Source organism: Scardinius erythrophthalmus (assembly GCF_964197995.2).
Source record: "Scardinius erythrophthalmus genome assembly, chromosome: 2".
Classification (NCBI taxonomy): domain Eukaryota; kingdom Metazoa; phylum Chordata; class Actinopteri; order Cypriniformes; family Leuciscidae; genus Scardinius; species Scardinius erythrophthalmus.
The window spans coordinates 56,818,117-56,835,791 of record NC_138222.1 but is presented as its reverse complement, the minus strand read 5'-3'; the positions used below and the strand labels follow the sequence as shown (position 1 = coordinate 56,835,791).

The 17,675-nt window shown below is 37.0% G+C and overlaps 1 protein-coding gene across 3 annotated transcripts; it reads right to left on the bottom strand.

The window, feature by feature from the left end:
* Positions 1-1,471: 1,471 nt before the first annotated feature.
* tmem88b (transmembrane protein 88 b) lies at positions 1,472-13,680 on the bottom strand. 3 transcript variants are annotated; one of them, XM_081347266.1, is made up of 4 exons: positions 13,209-13,453; positions 9,862-9,918; positions 9,154-9,531; positions 1,472-2,159 (listed from the first exon to the last, which is right to left on the bottom strand). In XM_081347266.1, the coding sequence occupies exons 3-4, from the start codon at positions 9,523-9,525 to the stop codon at positions 1,878-1,880; spliced, it is 654 nt and encodes a 217-aa protein (XP_081203392.1). In that variant the 5' UTR covers positions 9,526-9,531; positions 9,862-9,918; positions 13,209-13,453; the 3' UTR covers positions 1,472-1,877. The 3 variants fall into 3 exon arrangements, with proteins under 3 accessions (XP_081203392.1, XP_081203391.1, XP_081203393.1); XM_081347265.1 differs by lacking the exon at positions 9,862-9,918 and having other exon boundaries at positions 13,209-13,680; XM_081347267.1 differs by lacking the exon at positions 9,862-9,918 and having other exon boundaries at positions 9,154-9,555; positions 13,209-13,454.
* Positions 13,681-17,675: the final 3,995 nt, after the last annotated feature.

Below are 17,675 nucleotides of genomic sequence, written 5' to 3'. Positions count from 1 at the left end.
CTCCGGTTGTCTACGATCGCCGTAGTCTCTGGGCCAATGACGGGCCGTAACTGTCTACGGTCAACGTGGACTTTGCACTCCGCAAACGTCTTCCCCAATCTCGACTGCATCATTTCTGGTAGTGAGGGACTGCGTTCGCGCTCTCCCCTGATTTACTGTTTGAAAATAAGAACTGAACATTGTCTAAGAGAGTCTTGACTTGAGTGATTAAGTCTTATTCAGCATTATATATGCGCCTGTCCTTCTGCATTGTTGAATGTGTATGGCAAATTTAATGAAAATCGTTACTTGGGGTTATACAGTGATAGGAGAAGGGAAGAAAAGCTCGTTTTGTAATATTATTTCTTGTCTTGAACTTTTGAGAGTCTGCTCTAGCATATGTAATATTAGGTTGCATGTTGTTTTTATGCTGCTGATTGTCCAGCACTTTGGTCTAGTGCTTAAAGTGCTTTATAAATAAAATTAGGTAAATTAATCAATTGCTTCTCAAAATGATTCACTTCTTCGAAGCGTTCGAGACGCCACTCGCTGGGGACCCCTGCTGGCCAGAAGTGTGTTTACAACAAAAACTCGGGCCTAACGTGAATGAAAACACTGTTTACAAACTCATCATTGTAAAAGTTTTATTAAAAGTAAGATCTATCCAATGCAATTAACTAATTTAATTAGATTAAATAGCAAGTGTGTGTAAACATGTTCTTTTATCAATTTTCAGGGCTTGTTTTGTTTGTTCCATGGATGGCTCAGCCAGTAAACAGGCCAGTAAGAGGCTATTAACTACTATTATTCCTTATAATTAAACTTATTTCTAATTAAAACGTCTACACATTTATAAAACTGACCAGAGTTCAGGTAAAACACTTGTTCAATCTCAGTGAATCCGAAACTACTGATTTGAAACAAAAGATTCGTAAAGGTTTTGAAGCTTCATGAATCAGTCTGTATGAAGATTCATTTAAACTCAACTTCAACCTTTGAATTTTTACTGTGCAATTTTGCCACCATTACATTTGTTGTGGTATTTTAATTAAAATAATATAAAAAGTAAGCAAAAAAATATATAATGCAATAGCAAATGCTTTATGATAAATGTGAAATCTTTGATAAAAAGATCTTTTATTCTTTTTTTAGCTCATTATGATCACTCTTTTTCCACCACTGGAAAAGTCTTTCACAAATTCCTTTGTTTATCGCTTCACAAACTGCCATAATTATGTTTTTTTGTTTTTTTTGTCATTCTATGTTTTTAACACTAGAGGATGCTATTCGTATATTTATTTCTCTCATGGTAAGCTGACTTTTTTTGACAATTTTCTGTATTAGTGCCATTCATTCTGAAAATGCATATTACCTTTGAAAGCCGGATTGATTCTTCACTTTCCATAAATCGTATATAGTCAAGCAGCTCGGTTGTGTTTGTCCTGAATCCACATTGTGAGAAGAAAAAATAGCACAAGAGCCCACCAATTTTGTGAAATTACAGTATTTTATATGTATTTAATGTAACATATTTAAGGAAAAGAGAAAATACACAACACTGTACATGATATAAGAAAATATGACAAAATATTTTTGACAATGCCTTAGAAGATATGTGCTTATTGTATGAGGCCAATAGTGTTTGTTATACATAGAACACATGCACAACATTTTTTGGGATATTTGAATTTGATTATTCTATAAATGTCAAGTACTGAAATTCTGCAATAACAAATTGACGAACATGGTGTGTCTGGCTATAAAACATGTTAATCAGTGAGTAAAAATTCCTTATAACACATTGCAGACCTTAAAATAAAAATATTAAAATATATATCACACAAAAAGTAGTGTGTTCATTCACAACTTTCCATATCTCCAGTACTAGTCCTTTCCTTCTAAACCCACACCTTTCCCTTCCCTTCTCTCTTCCCAGACTGCCGTCCGCAGCATCCCCCTGCCAGGCCGCGGTGCTGGGTCGCGGGGAGGTTTTTGTAAACGGCCCGGCTGTAAGGAATAAAACACAGACCCAGTTGAAGGTGGCGAGCGAGCCGACAGTACGCAGCCAAGGCCAGAACCAAGAGCGGAGTCACTAGCAGGAAACCCACAACCAGCAGAGCCACGCAGCCGCCGTCATTCAGCAGGTCCGAGCAGTACGGCGTCGAGCCTTGCGGGCGCACCTGAAAACAGAGGCATTTGACCATTTTTGTTCATTTACATTTTTAGTATTTTGTCATTTATTTGTAATAAACACTTTAAGTGGGCTATTAGAAAATTGTCATTTATTTGTTAAATTATGTTTTTTTTATTTTTTAACGCACAGAGTGTGACGTCATATTGTGACCGTTGCAGTGTCTGCATTGAAATAATTTGTTAGTTGTGCTTTAGCACAGCTACATTGATTTGTCGTGTTGGATATATGGCTCTTTTGTTTTGCTTAATAAAGTTATAGCTGCTATAAAAAATAAATAAAAAAATGTAGAAATAATTAGTCCACTCTAACGTTACTCCTGAGCGCAAGTCCACCAGTGTTGTGTAAGGTAGCAGGCCCGGCGCCACGAGGGGGCAAAAGGGGGCATTGCCCTTTCAGATCTGATTTGTGCCCCCTCAGTTTCATTTTTGTATTTATGGTTACAAATTAAATGTTTAACCTTTTGAGCGGTACAGTTCCATATATGGGATTTTTTTTTTTTTTTCAGTGCCCCTGAGAGTACGGTCCCACATATGGGATTTAGAATGTTCGGTTACGTGACATAACGGCCAGATTCAAACTGTGCTTTCGCGCGTTGGTTGGCGCTGAGCCAGAGTCGGACGCGCTCAGCGCTGTCATATATCACAACTATGCAGTGTTTTCAACCTCACAATCACAATGTTTATTTTAGGTTTCAGACATTTAAATACACATTAAGCACTAGTAAAACAATACATTTGGAGTTTGTAAAATACACACTGATGTCTGTGGAGGCAGCAATAACAATCTATTCAAATATAATTTTCCGACGTGTGTTATTCATATCATATCAGACAAACACAGTGGAAGTAACTATAAAGTAGTTTATTCTATTCTTCTATTCCACTTTCTTGCATGTATTTCGGGAGAAATTGATGACTCACAGGATTCTCTGCGGCGCAAAGAAACAGCCATCTCACGTTATAGATCAAGATCAAGATTATTTATAAAGGTTTTTAAATGACCAAACACACTCACATACACATTTTTGAGAATCGGAATATCGGATAGTTGATGACATGGTAAGCAAGTTTGTGAGTATTTTGAATAAAAAAGGGAAAAGGAAATAAAAGCGATATATCCGCGGTGTGTCACGTGACAAATATGACGCGTTGCCATGGAAACATTTAGGGGGAACGTTCTAAATTCTAAAATAACAGTCGCCTTGAAAAAACTCAGAGTCAGTTAGAATATTAAAATTAAGCGTGAAAGGGTTAATATATGCATAATAAATGACGCTGGCTTATCTTTTTTTACTAAGCAAGTTATCAGTGTGTATTGTTCATTGATGGTATTAAGTTAAGCCCCCTTAACAATTTCGCATGCCCCCTCAGTCATTTCATTCTGCAGCCGGGCCTGTAAGGTAGGCACCTTTTTACAGTCTATGGTAGGCACTAGGCATGATTTTGGTGTTTATTTCTATTTCCTGTCGCTGTGGAGGCTCTTTTATTGTATATGAGAGTGTAACAGGCTTGATTTATGTCCCATTGACCGGTCGGTTGCATAACAATTGAATAAAGCCGTATCAATAATGTCAAAAATGTGATGTGGGATGGGTGTGTGAATGCTGTTTTAACGAGTGTAAGTTACTAACTTATCCGATACGCTTGTTGTCTTTCGCGGAGTTTCGACGAGTTTTAAAGACTTTTATAGAGTGGTGGGACTCCCTTAAAACACAGCACCCCCAACCTAAAACATCTTCCCTCGCCCCTGTTTAATTGGTGTGGGGTTGAGGATAAGAGGTGGAATGTGTGTGTGTGTGTGTGTGTGTGTGTGTGTGTGTGTGTGTGTGTGGGCATTTCTGAGGATGGTCTCCCTGGAGGAATGAGTCTCTGAGGTGTGGACAGACAAACAACAGATACACTGGCCAAGAATGTTTGCTGACAGCACAGATCGTTCGTTACAGCTATCTATAGGTTTACATGCATCCAAGAAAAAAACACTTAAATGTTCTCAAAAACACTTTAATGTTCTCATAATATATATTGCACATCACCTCATTTCTCAAAGATTCTGAAAACGGTTCGTTTGAAGATTCACTCTCCAAATCCCTCCTTTCTGAGAGTCTACTCTGCTCTGATTGGTCAGAAGGCCCAGTCTGTTGTGATTGGTCTACTCTGCTCTGATTGGTCAGATGGTCCAGTCTATTGTGATTGGTCTTCCCACTTACAGTGCGCCACGAAATGCTGATTATTATATTATCTGAATTTCAGCTCTGGATCTTCCTCAACGTTTGATACACAGTGATATGAGTGATGGCATCAGTTTTACCGTACCAATTCCTTTTGAAGTGCATTCAAAGTGGATTCACAGTGCTGAAAGCAACACAAACCAAACTCTTGAGCCAGTCTCAGCTACAACTACAGTGTTTGAGGGTCAGAGTAGACGCTGTTCACAGGCAGCCAATGAAGACCATAGACTGGCATTATGCAAATGAGTTACATTGTCACGTAGGTTTGTAACAGAGAGAGACTGGAATTACCGACGACTCGCTTCAGCAGTTCAGAGTCGATTCTTTTAGGGGACAATACATTTATTTGTCGTACACTTTGATCTTTAAAACTTTGCAGACATTTTACAGTCACAAACAGCGATATTACACACTGCATGAAAAGTAACATTTGAAAAAAGCATAATAGTAGCACTTTTTTTGAGCCGCTCTGTGCCTGATCACTACAAAAATATAAGAGAATTTGCTTTTTTCACGATCATGATGCATATTTATCCTTGGTTGATCCGTCAACTTGCCTGAAGCTGCAATAGTAATATATGTTTCAGACAGATACCAAATTTTAGTTTTCCACTGTGATTCTTCGGTTGAAAAGCATTGCACAGGAGGAAGGGTAAATGACGGATGAAACTGCCCCCCACATTTTTTTTGTATCTATTTCCCCTGTGAGATGGAGGGAAGCAGAGTTTAAGAAGAGTGACTGAGTAAACAGGGAGTAGGAGGGTGAAAAACTGATAAAGCGCATCTGTGTTTGGATCTGCTCTTTCTCACTCTGACAGGTTTCTTTCATTCAAGGAGATACTTGTAAAAATCACAGTTAAATACAGTCGTACTTAAAGGTGAAGTAAGCCAGTGTTTCTCAACTGGTGGGTCGCGGAGTGAAACATCAACAACAGAAAAACGTAATTCTAAATGTTTTTTCGGATGCGAGACTTTTGATTTTCAAAGACGCGTGTGAGTGTACAGAAATGTTGTCAGTGCGTGCCTGAGAAAAACGTTGTTGTCCCGATTCATTATCTGCGGAGATGTTGTCACGCTAAACGTTTGTGTCATTATTCTAACGATATTTTCGTAGCTTGTTGAGAAATAAAAAGTCTCTCACCTCAGAAAAACAAACTTTCCTGTCCTATCAAGCGATATACTCTTCAGATGTGGCGGCGCGCGCTTTATATCACTTCAATATACCAAGTGCAAAGAAACTACGAGAATGCAACGGCGTAGTTACGTTGTCAATTAGCAATTCACGAGTTCACATTACAAATAAGTCAGATAGTCAAATGCGTATTTGGCGTGCTGTGCGAGGTATTCCGAGATAACCCAGTATGCATAATGCTTCCTCTCATTCTGATAGGGTAGACATTGTAATTGTTTGATGACAAGTTGATTGGATTGATTATCTGAACACGCTCCCCCCGAACTTTGTTTATGAAACATCATGTGCTGAAATAAAAGTAAAGTAAGTGCCAATACATCACGCAACTGCTACGTCGTGTGTTAGCTGGAAAGGATTTGCATGATGTTCATTCATTCTATCAGGAGCAGTTTCCATGTTTCTTTAACCGTTCATGTTGGTATTGTCTATTCAACATGGTAACTGCTGTTTTCACACCCCCAAAATGCCAATTTATTTTCACTTTGTGTATTTGACTTTTTTTTTTTTTATATATATATATATATATATATATATATATATATATATATATATATATATATATATATATATAACTGTGGTTGCTTACCAACTTACCAACCTTAGCAAAAACTAGTTTGGGACTGCTAATACTGTTTATTCATCAGTGTTAGTCATATTCTTACAATTTAGGTTATGTGTATGTTAAGTAAAAGGGGGACAGTACTTGTGTGTGTCAACAATTTTTGTGAAAAAACAAGTGGGTCTCGGCTTGACCATGGGAAAATTGGGTCCCATGGCCAAACCAGTTGAGAACCACTGCGGTAAGAAATGCTGTTGATAACGTTGTGAATATGTTGTTCAGGTGGAGCAATGAAGGGAGGGGTGTGTTTATTTGGTTGTCGATTTCATGTATGGTTAACTGCACCTTATGTCACGTTGATTTGTATAGCTCTTTTCACAATACAAGTACTCTGAATTATCCTCTTGAATTATCCTATTGTGTGTCTTTGACAGACTCCCGAGGAGTCGACTGCTTATGTGAAGGGACAAACTATTCACGGCATGGTGGTCTGCTGTTCCTTACAGATCTTTGAATTCATCTCTCGTTCATATGTGTCACATGGGGACTAATTGGTCTGAGTGGCCATTGATCTTTGATCTTAAGGTCTGGTAATTGGAGAGGCTGGAAGAATTCAGCTTTTATTTACACACACTGACACTTCCTGACCCATGGGTGCTATGTGACGATAGCTTAAGCTGTTTTCTTCTAGAAAGAGACAAAGAGCATGTGAGATATGTCTAACAGAATCTTGTCTGTTAATTTTGTAGTAGCGTTTGAGAGAGAAATAGACGATCTTCTCTTCTGTGGGTCAAAGTGCAAGATTGCCTACATAACTTTGTGAGAGAACTTTTTTTTTCATTATTTAACTCCATTAATCCACTCCTGTCCTGAAACACTTCTCATCTGACGTCATCTTCAAACTCCTGACCTGCCCCTGCTAATACTCCTGCACTCAAACTGCTGAGAAATGCCCGAGATTAAGAGATTACTTGGTGAATCAAAGAGAAACAGAGGCCAAACTCCCATAAATCCCTAGGAGAATATCTCTGAATCATGATTAGCTTTTATTCTGAGTCTTTTTCCCAGATTATAAAAGACATTCCTTTAGTGTTGCTACACTGTTTGTCTTTCAATATGCTTTAAGCATAGGCTAAATTACTTGTTAAATGGCTCTAACTTCATCTCACTTTGATTAATGCAATGCCCTGTTTTCTACTTTAAATCCACACAATTCATTTCAAATGCTGCTTGCAGAATTTTGACATGCAATATGTCTTTATAGGACTTATTTTACGTTTTTATTACTTGTATATAAAGCAAGCACTACATTGTTTGGCGCTGAACATTTAAGTGCTTATTTAGATGATCTTTTCATGAACTGATGGCTTTCATTTGATGGAGCATTTGCAGTGAAGGCACCATTATTATGAAATCATCTTCACGTTGATATTAGATCTGCAGAATCTGTGTCTGTTTTGTATAGACCTGCTTTTATTACTTTGTGAAGTTTTTGTTATTGTGTTTTGTTTTGTAGAGTGTTTTTGGCCCAATGTAGCTATAAATGCTATATAAATGAATGAAGTATTTTTTTTAAATGATTTAACTTTTTCCACTCCATACTCTGTTCTGAATAAACTGAGAATCAAAGATTTTTCTGTTTAAAACAGATTCTTTCGTGATTCTGAATAGACAACTAAACAAAACAGTAATTTATTTTTAAATAATTCAAATTAAATATATATATTTTTTAAATAGACTGATTCAATGACTCACGCATAAAGAATTTACTTGTTTCACTTCACTTGAACAAATCTGTTGAATGATTCAATATAGTCGCCACCTACTGGTGTAACGATGTAATTGATACAATCTTTAGTTCAGGATTTAGTTCAGAAAGTTTCAAATTCAAAAGGTGATTTTTTCTATTTTGATCGCTTCTGTAGACATCAGTGTTTATATCTGAACTATAAAATTTTATCCCATAGCCTAATTTTTATCACATGGGTGTTTGAATCGAGATCGCGATCTTTGAACAATTAATCGTGCAGCTCTACTGGTTGTGTAGATCATGTTGTATACTACGTTTAATATGTTTTATATTTGTGAGTTAATTTTATTTTCTGTGTGTGTGTGTAAATATTCTATTTTATTATAATGTTTCTCTTAAAAAAATAGTTTTATTTATTTAAAAAAAAAAAATAATAATAATTTATAATAATAATTTTAGACAGTTTTCAGGTTGTTTTTTGCTCCTGTGTCTACATGTATCCTCATCACGTGAACTGAGCAATTTTGAGCTGCGTGTTTTCTATTGTGTCCAAAATCAGTTCACACATCCTTCAAAAACAGCCTTTTCATAAACTCTGTATATGTGACCCTGGACCAAAAAACCAGTCACGTGGGTAAATTTTTTTAAAATTGCGATTTATACATAATCTGAATTCTGAAAGCTGAATAAATAAGCTTTCCAGTGATGCGTGGTTTGTAAGGATAGGAGGACAATATTTGGCAGAGATACAACTATTTGAAAAACTGGAATCTGAGGGTGCAAAAAAATCGCCTTTAAAGTTGTCCATTTATCTTCGTGATTGTGCTGCATTGCCTCACAAAAATAAATGTTTTATATAATTACGGTAGAAAATGTACAAAAAATCTTCATGGAACATAATCTTTACTTAATATCATAATGATTTTTGTCATAAAATAAAAATCGATAATTTTGACCCATACAATGCATTGTTGGCTATTGCCACAGATATACCCGTGCGCAAGGGTGTAGATTTGGTTTGAACATTGGGGGGGGTTGAAATTTGGGTCTGCATATTTTTCATGTGATCATGGTATAAATAATGGGGGGGTTGTAATGCATAGATTTAAATATTGGGGGGGTTATCTCCCCCCCAACCCCCCCACAAACTACGCCCCTGCCCGTGCGACTTGTGACTGGTTTTGTGATCCAGGGTCACACATCCTTTTGATATTGTGAGCAGTTTGATGCACTTTTCCCCAGTAACTCTTACCGTTGAATGACAGAGAAAGCCGAACACCACCATGACGATAGCAGGAGTGAGGATGAGCCCGAAGACACAGCCGGCCAGGCAGGCGTTGATGGCAGCGATCAGCAGGTTCTGTGCGGTCACCAGCACTGAGCAAGCCCAGCAGTCCAGAGACCCCCGCAGCTCCAGCGGACCCTCCGCAGCCGAGTACGGGGGGGGCACGACCACCCCAGATCCTCCGACCGGGGTCCCGGCGGGCACAGTCGAGGCCAGGGAGTTTGTGTGCTGGAAACTGGGGTGAGGGTGATGGTGGTGATGGGTGTTGGTTGGGAGCTCTTCAGAGAGGTCGAGGGCCTGGTGATGAGCCCCCTTCTCCAGTGTGCCATTCATGCTCATCCTGATCTAAGGACGATAGAGATCGAAAGACTTTACAAAAGTAAAATAAAGCAATAAGCCCCGTGAAGCCGTGATTTACAGTGAGTTTATAATAGCTAAGGGGCGTCGTTAGGCATTTAAAGTTTTAACCCTGGCTTTCAGGACTACAACTGGAATGGCTCCCCCCTCAACCCACTACTACACTGTAAAAAGTGATCAGTTGACTTAACAAATTTTTCAAATTCTTAAAAAAAAAAAAGTAAATAAACTTCATGCTTAATCCAAAAAATTAAGTAATGTGGAATTGTCAAGTACATATAACTTCATTTTTTTCAATTAAGCATTAAGTTTACTTACTTAATAATTTTAAGGCAACAGGTTTACTCCCTCCCGTCAGCTGAAACACTGTAAACCCTAATGCTCAAAAAAAAAAAAAAAAGAATTAAACAAATTAGTTTCAAATTCACTTTTTTTTTATTTAGAACTTTCTTTTTCTTTTTAGGAGTTCATAAAACTGACACATTTTAAGTGATCTGAATTGTTTTCTAGTTTTGTGTTTTATGAACTTTTCTTTTAATTTAGACACACTTTAATTTAACTGAATCTGGGCTGGGATTTCTATGTTCCAGCATGCTTTGCCATGACACTCATAAAATTAAGTGTTAAATAATATTTTTGGTGCCAGATTAATGTTAAGTGGGAGATTTAGTAGTGTTTAATGTTTTGTTATGCTAATTTAGAAGAGTTTCTGTTATATTGTTGTTGTTTTTTTGTGTAGGGTTACCATGGCATGAGCTTAGTTTGAGAACAGATATAAATTAAATGTAAAGTGCTATAATGCTGCTATCAAGGAATTGTGTTACAAATTAGCAAATTAGCATTTATTGAATTAGCTGGTTAAAGCTATAAGTTTCCTCTACTAAAAATATTTCAGTCAAGATTACATGATAATTTTAAGTTAAATGTATGAATTAGCTTACTCAAATATTTCAAGTTAGGAGCATTTAAAATAAGAACAAAATAAAAAAGTTCTGCTTACTTAAACTCTAAATTTCTTAACTTAATTTTGTTATGTAGTCTAACTGATTACCTCGCATTGTGTACTATACCGATTGTTGGCTCTTGATGAATACTTTGTTCTTCTTTTGTAAGTCACTTTGGTTAAAAGCTAAATGCATAGATGTAGTTAACTCTTAAATGCATTAATGTTTCGCCAATCATAATTATATATTTGGTCTCTTTAGTGACCCGGATCTACAGTATTCAACATTTGAAGTGAATCAAAACCTTTCATCAAAGTTATACATGAATTTTGAACAATACCCGTTCTTGTCTTAGAACAACTTGATGAACTTTTTTGATCCACTTCAAATGTTGACTACTGTATATCTAACAGTAACTCTGACAAAAACTACAACAGTGACAAAAACTCTGCTGATATTTTAATAAAAGTTACACAAGAATAAAATAATGCATTATTCGTTATTTTTTAGAACTTGAAAGGGTTCGTTTTGAGCAGATGTTTCTGTCATCATCAGAGCTCGTTTAGCGTCTGGCTTATATTGGCTCTGAGCAATTGTTTGAAAATCTAAAAAAGCTTGTTACTTTGGTGGATGCGTTCATAGGCGACTTTGACATCTGTTTTGCACTGTTTCCTAAAGTTCAGAGCAAGGTTAAATCACTTATCGCCAGGAAACTAGGGTTGTATGATCCTTTAATTAGGTCTTTAATCAGAGACTGATTGTTATCTGAAAGCCCAATTGGCCCTTTGTGGCGGAAACTAATTGGTATTTCAGTGTGTTTGGAACAACACAGGCGATATGATGAAGCCTTGACATCGCAGTAACACACCTCTGGAGATTTGATCTCTTTTATCTTGTATATGTGTATGTATGATGTCACCCCAAATAAAAAAAAAAATATTAATTTTCATAATTAAGCACCCTCCCCCCAATCACTGTTTCACTCTTAAGTTTTGTATAATTTATTTATTCTAAATTTGTCAAATAGTAATGAGATCCATCCTTTCAGGACACAATGATTGTTAGAAAAATAAAATCAGCATTAATTGCGGGTGGTCCAACAAATGCTACTATGATGTAAAAATTATTGTTTTAGTTGGTACTGAGATTTTGTCAGAGTACAAAAATAGAAAATGTCACAATGATAAAATCCTTATGATCCTCAAGTGGCTTAATTTTCTTTATGCATTTTTTTTTCTTCTAAATTTTATGCAAGTAAAAATGTATAAACATCATTTAAATTGCAAAATATATATAAATCAGGAAAAAGTCACTTTTATTGTCATAATTTCTTCCAAAAATTGTCTTGCTTCTCATGACACTCTAACAATCAATACCATAAATATACAATATAGTACAATCATCATAATAATAGTACTAATAATAATGGAGATGCAGAACCGGCTGCAGTGCATCATTGAAACAACATACCTTTCACTTTTCCAGAACTCTGAGGCCTAGAACCCCAACTGACATAGCCCCCCCACGCCCACCCCCGGGTTAGACTGACTGACCATCCAGATAGGACTCCAGAACAATAGACCGAGGTCAAACTACATAAATACTTTACACGCCAGACAGCTGTGGCCTCAATGCCATACACTAATCATCTAAATATGGATACAGGATGGTCTCCGCACACACACACATACACTCTCATCCTTAAACACTAGATCCTGAATATGCCATCAGTGATGCATGATGAGGGTGATATGCACACGTTTGTGCGCTTGCTGACCGTTGTGTTGTCTTCCTGTCTTTGTATTCTGTTTGTTAGCGCCTAATGTATGGCATGTGACTCAGCATATAAACACTCGATCACCCCTCACAGGAAACCTGAACACAAGCGCACACTATGCCAAACCTGGAGAACACACACTGCTCCACCCGCTAACACTGTTTCCACTTTTCTGGGAATCACACAATTGAGAATTAATCTGGAGTAAATATTACTCAGAATCAACCTTATTTATGCATGTATAAAGCAGAAACGAGCTATATAGCAACTTAAAAATCTTTATAGGTGGAATTGTTTTTACTCTACTATTTATATTAGGTTTGATGTGATCTTATACTGATTCATAAAATGTTTTGATCAATGCCTGCTTCTACTTGATGCGGTATTTGATTGATTAATCCATATTATACAGTATAACTTCACTGGTAAATACATAGTTCATTCAAGAAACTAACGCAATGGAATTAGCCAACCAGATACACTTCAATATTCGTAACTTAGTCGGCGAGATTATGAAAAAATCTGTTTACCCCTCCTCCTCCCCAGCACCACCTGTAGACGTCTGCTATGGGGTTTTTAATATATTCTTGTACTTTATGTATGTTATTTTAACTAAGCTGCTGAACAAATTCTTGTCTTTGCTCAGCAGTGGCGAGGCCGCCAAAATCAAGCATATGTACTTTCATGCCCCATGCCAATGAATGCTGGTTAAATAATTCACTTCGAGAGTTATCACGATTAAAATTAAATGAAAGGTAGCAGGTATGCACTTGCAACACTCCACACTAGAAGCGCACATGCATAGTTGTCGCTGATCTAACGGTTATGTGAATTAATGTTAAAGCAATCAAACAGATCCGTGAATTCCAAGCGTTCCCCGGCTGTGGCCTCTGATAGGTCAGTCTCACATGCACCTTATCAAGCCCTCTGCACCCCCCACTCACCCGACGCTGAGAGTCCAGTAGTCCTTTTCTTCTTGTTGCCTTGTCTAACTCAACATGCACTCTTCGTTTTTGTTCTTTTTTGGAATTCCTTGTTCAGAAAGTTCTAGAATCTCTAAAATCCTAAAAACGTTTTCCCTTGCTGTACTAGACTGATCCTTGCTCTCATTTCTTGTGTTCTCTGAAGTTGCAGCTGTTTTTGGCTGTGTATGAGTCCACTCGCTCTCTGTTAGTGAGGCGGACTGAGATATGGATGTATCCCGCCTGGCAGTTATAGCAGTGCCTTTCTCTGTGCCTCCCTCATGCCCCCTCCCCCTTTTCCTTACCCTTCTCCTCTCACTCCCTTTCTTTACTTTTTGTATGGGGGGAAGGAATGTTTATTTAAAGAGCCGAAGTGAAGACTTAAATTACTGCTGATGGATAGAGAGGACATGAAACCACCTCTTCCACACCTCCTTTCTCCTCTGCTCTGACCACATGGTGCCAAGTGTTGTTTTTCCTGTAATCTTGTGGTGGTTTGGTTGATGTTGCCCAAGTGATCTGTGCATAAACTCATGTTATCCATCTTCCTCCACCCATAATGCACTTGTTATGCAACAATCAGTCTTTTAGGGGACATTTCAGGGATATACAAATAAAAATGTGTTGGCTCAACAAACAAACATAATGTAACGGTTTGCATATTTTTTTGTTTTTGAGTTATGACAACTTCTTATGAAATAACGTTCAACTAACAAACTACATTGACTTAGAGGAACTTAATTTGGAGCATGAATGGACACACATTTTTAAGTTGATTACTCTGAAAAATTAAAGGTATGTTTACGTATTTCCTTTGTGTTTTTCGCATACAGACAACGTTGTCGAAACGATCTGCTAGTTTCAAGTCGGATCTGCGAAAACAGCTAAAACCGCTGTATTATTCATGCCAGGCCAGTAGTTGGCGATGTCACTTTGTAAAGAAACACCATGCGTCTGTAGACTGAACACGTAATACACATGCGCATAACGTCACCATTTTCACAGATGATAACGATGTCGTTTTCAAAAATTTACACTTTGAAGCCCGTTTTCAAAAGTTTGCATTTTCAGGCCCCCAAACGTCGTTGTCATGTAAATGAACGGCCAAAACGCATAAAGTTTTATGTTAGTTGTGTAAACGGCCCCCAGGTCACCTCAACTTTACTTGAGCTGTAGCCCTGGAACCAATTAATCTTATCTATTTGAATTAAAATACGCAGCTAGTATAGCACATGCTTAATGTGACTTGTTTAGCATGTACATTTAATGAACAAGAGATTACTTGTCACTGCCATTAGCTCAGTCATTTTTGCTCTTGAGCACAATGGTAACCACAAAATCCTCAACATTACAGAAACTCTTTTAAATGTCAAACATAATGGCATTAAACACTGACACTGACACTAAAAAATGAATAAAATAACACTTACTTTTAACTTTTAATCTCCTGATCCAGTCCTGTGTAAAGCATGCTGGGAACTAGAATTCCACTGCCCAATTACAAGACAATTTCATTAAGTTACTGCAACTTATTTTTTAACCAAAAAATAGTTTTGTTGAGATTTTGTGTTTAAATTACCTACAATATTAAGTTAATGTAATGATCAACATTATTACGTCAACAGAACACAAAATAATGTTCACAACTCCAAAATGGCCCATATACATAAAACACTGGTTTGTTCATCATAACGTTAACACACTTCGTGACATTTAATATAATAGGTTTTGCTATTAGAAATTAAAAGAATTTTGCACTTCCAGTCTAAAAAAGCAATCTTTTCTACCTCAATTCTCACTCCTCTTTGGCCAAAAGTGATGTTCGGAGGGGATATTTGACTTTATTACCCTACAAATTTGATTAAAATATGAAAAATATATTTTATTTTTAAACACTTTTTAATTTAACATTTTTAAAATGCTACACCTGGTTAAGGTTTTATTTATCAGACAAAATTATTTGGCAAAAAAAAGTCAAATTATAGCTACAGGTTTTATGGTACTTAGAAAAAAATGCACAGAAAAACAAAAACCTCAAAGGAAAAAGCTCAACATAATCAGTTATTAATATTTCGTTGGTTCTTTCTTGTTTTTGCATGTTTATAATTTCTTTGTATGACAGCCTGGCCAGAACTAAGTCCGCACAATTTGGCATGTTTCCTTGCGTTATCGTAAATAAAACAATTGACTCCAAGCACAACTATGCAATATACTATAAAATCCTTTTTAATAATAAAAATATTTTTTTAATAATATTTGAATTTGCCAATTTTCATAGGCCGGATATCAATTTTGGCCACTGTTGTAGAACAATATGTATATTAAACAAATATTTTGACATTAAAATATGTTATTTTGTGAAATGTACAATTATTTTATTCTTGCTAAGAGTAAATCAAGGTTGTGATCATGATGTAGAATTAGACTGATAGTCTGATATAATGTGGCCAGATACACTGAAAGATCACACTGAAAAAAATGGTCCAGAATTGAAAGAGTGATTTAAAAAAACTTTTTTTTTTTTTGCTGATCAGCTTATCATAAAAAAGTAAAAGTGTGAAAAGGAAATAATGTAGGCAACATTTAAGACCAAGACCAGCTTTCCAGTGAACTGCCCTCATCCAGACCAAGGATATCTTCAAAGGTTAACATGCTTTAAAGCTGAAAAGTCCACATGGGAAAAGAACAGAAAGGATCTCAAACAACTTATGGCAAGGAAAGATCTGAAAGAAGGATGGAGTGGAGCTTGTCTCCTTCATGATAAAAAGAGTATCTGCAAATACAGAGGGAGTGGTTGCACATTGGAGGAATAGTGTAAATGCTGGCTTGCGTAACTGATAAGAGCCCATCACACACGCATCAGATCAGTTAATGTCCGTCAGATGTAACACAGCCCATGTTTACTCTGTCTCTGCACCCCTGACCTCACGCAAGAGGGCCGTCAAGAAAAGAGAAAACCCGCGCAAATATGCAATGCTTAGAAGCACTGAACAGGACTGAGCCAGGAGAAGAGTGATGCTAAAAGTGTGATTGAGATTGACTGTTGCTGTAATCAGTCAGAAGATTGCCTAAATGCTGTTGTGCAAACATATAACTTAGTCAAGGTTTGCTGGAAATAGTTGCATCCACTGCATTTTTATTTATTTTTCTGAGGCTAAAAATGTTTTTGAGTGATTTGCTTTCACCAGCCTCTGGTTTGTGGCAAGCTACAGCGCCTTGACTTTACTTTGCATTAATTTAACAAGCTTTGCATTTGCATTTTGGCTTTCTGAATGGTGAAATCTGAGCCATGTGTTAAAGGAGGGGTGGAAAGAGCTTCCTGTTCTTACAGGAAGTAGGAAATCCGCAGGCCTGCGCAACGTTAACCTCTGCATGAGCCTGATGTCCTTTTCCAAATCCAGTTTGTGTTGATGCGGGAGAGTTTGGATACGTGTCTGCTTACATATTTGGAGTGTTATGATGAAAATGCATTTCTGCAATAACTGACCATGAATTGAAATGTTTTACAAAATAGTTTGTTGGCAGTTGAGATGAACTCCTGGTGGTTGATGCTTGAGTTTGCATTGCTGTTGATGTATCTGACCATCATTTCAACTCTTCCAGCCCACGTGGGTGTGTTATAGGAGTCTCTTGCATTACACAGATAAATTGAAAGCTACTGCGTGAAGTGAGGAATCTTGTGCCAAACATGTTTCAAAGTTTTGCGATAGGGCATGTTACTGAAAGCTGATCACAAAAGTAAACGAGCTCTGGTTCCTCTGAACTTACGTCAGCAAAGAACAGGAAGGAACTTTGATAGGGACGAACCTGACACAAAAACATGGGATGAATAAACAAGTATAAATATTGGCCTTATAGATAACAGCGTGCCTGGTATGGGCTGATGAAATCGAGGAATGATGACGAGCAATTATATTAATCTTGTGTAGGAAAAAAAAAATGCAAAGATTAAATAAAAAAGTAATGCAAAAAATATTCAAAGTTATAAGATGAAAGTGAAAGTTTTTTTAACTCGACGAATAATATAAGAAACATTGTTTAAAGGTACATTATGTAACTTTAAAATAATGAGTCTACATCAATCCTTCTTCCAAAACTTTTTTTTTCTTACCCTGATTTACTATTGTAAACCTATTATAAGTGTTTATATTTTTCACCCCTCGGGATGGTTTTCGCGGGAAATTGCACACATACTTCACTCGACCATGCGTGTCTCATAATATCTGTAAATAGAGAAGTTGCTCCGGCGTGTCTGGTGTGGGAGTAGCAGAGGCTAGTTGTCAACACGAGTGGGAAAGCTTGACATGGAGCAGCTAAATCTCCAATCACCCGTAAAACACACACAAGTGACAACACAAAACAAAACAATGCCGAACAGAGAGTCTGGTGACAAACGCGACAGGATGTTCGCGACTTTTCGAGGAAGTATCATGTCTGTTAATTACTGAA

Bases quoted from the DNA above. Each gene is read 5' to 3' on its own strand.
- tmem88b (XM_081347265.1), bottom strand. From the start codon at position 9,525: ATGAGCATGAATGGCACACTGGAGAAGGGGGCTCATCACCAGGCCCTC. The intron at 2,160-9,153 runs GTAAGAGTTACT...CTCTGTTTTCAG, and splicing joins GCTTTCTCTGTCATTCAACG to GTGCGCCCGCAAGGCTCGAC.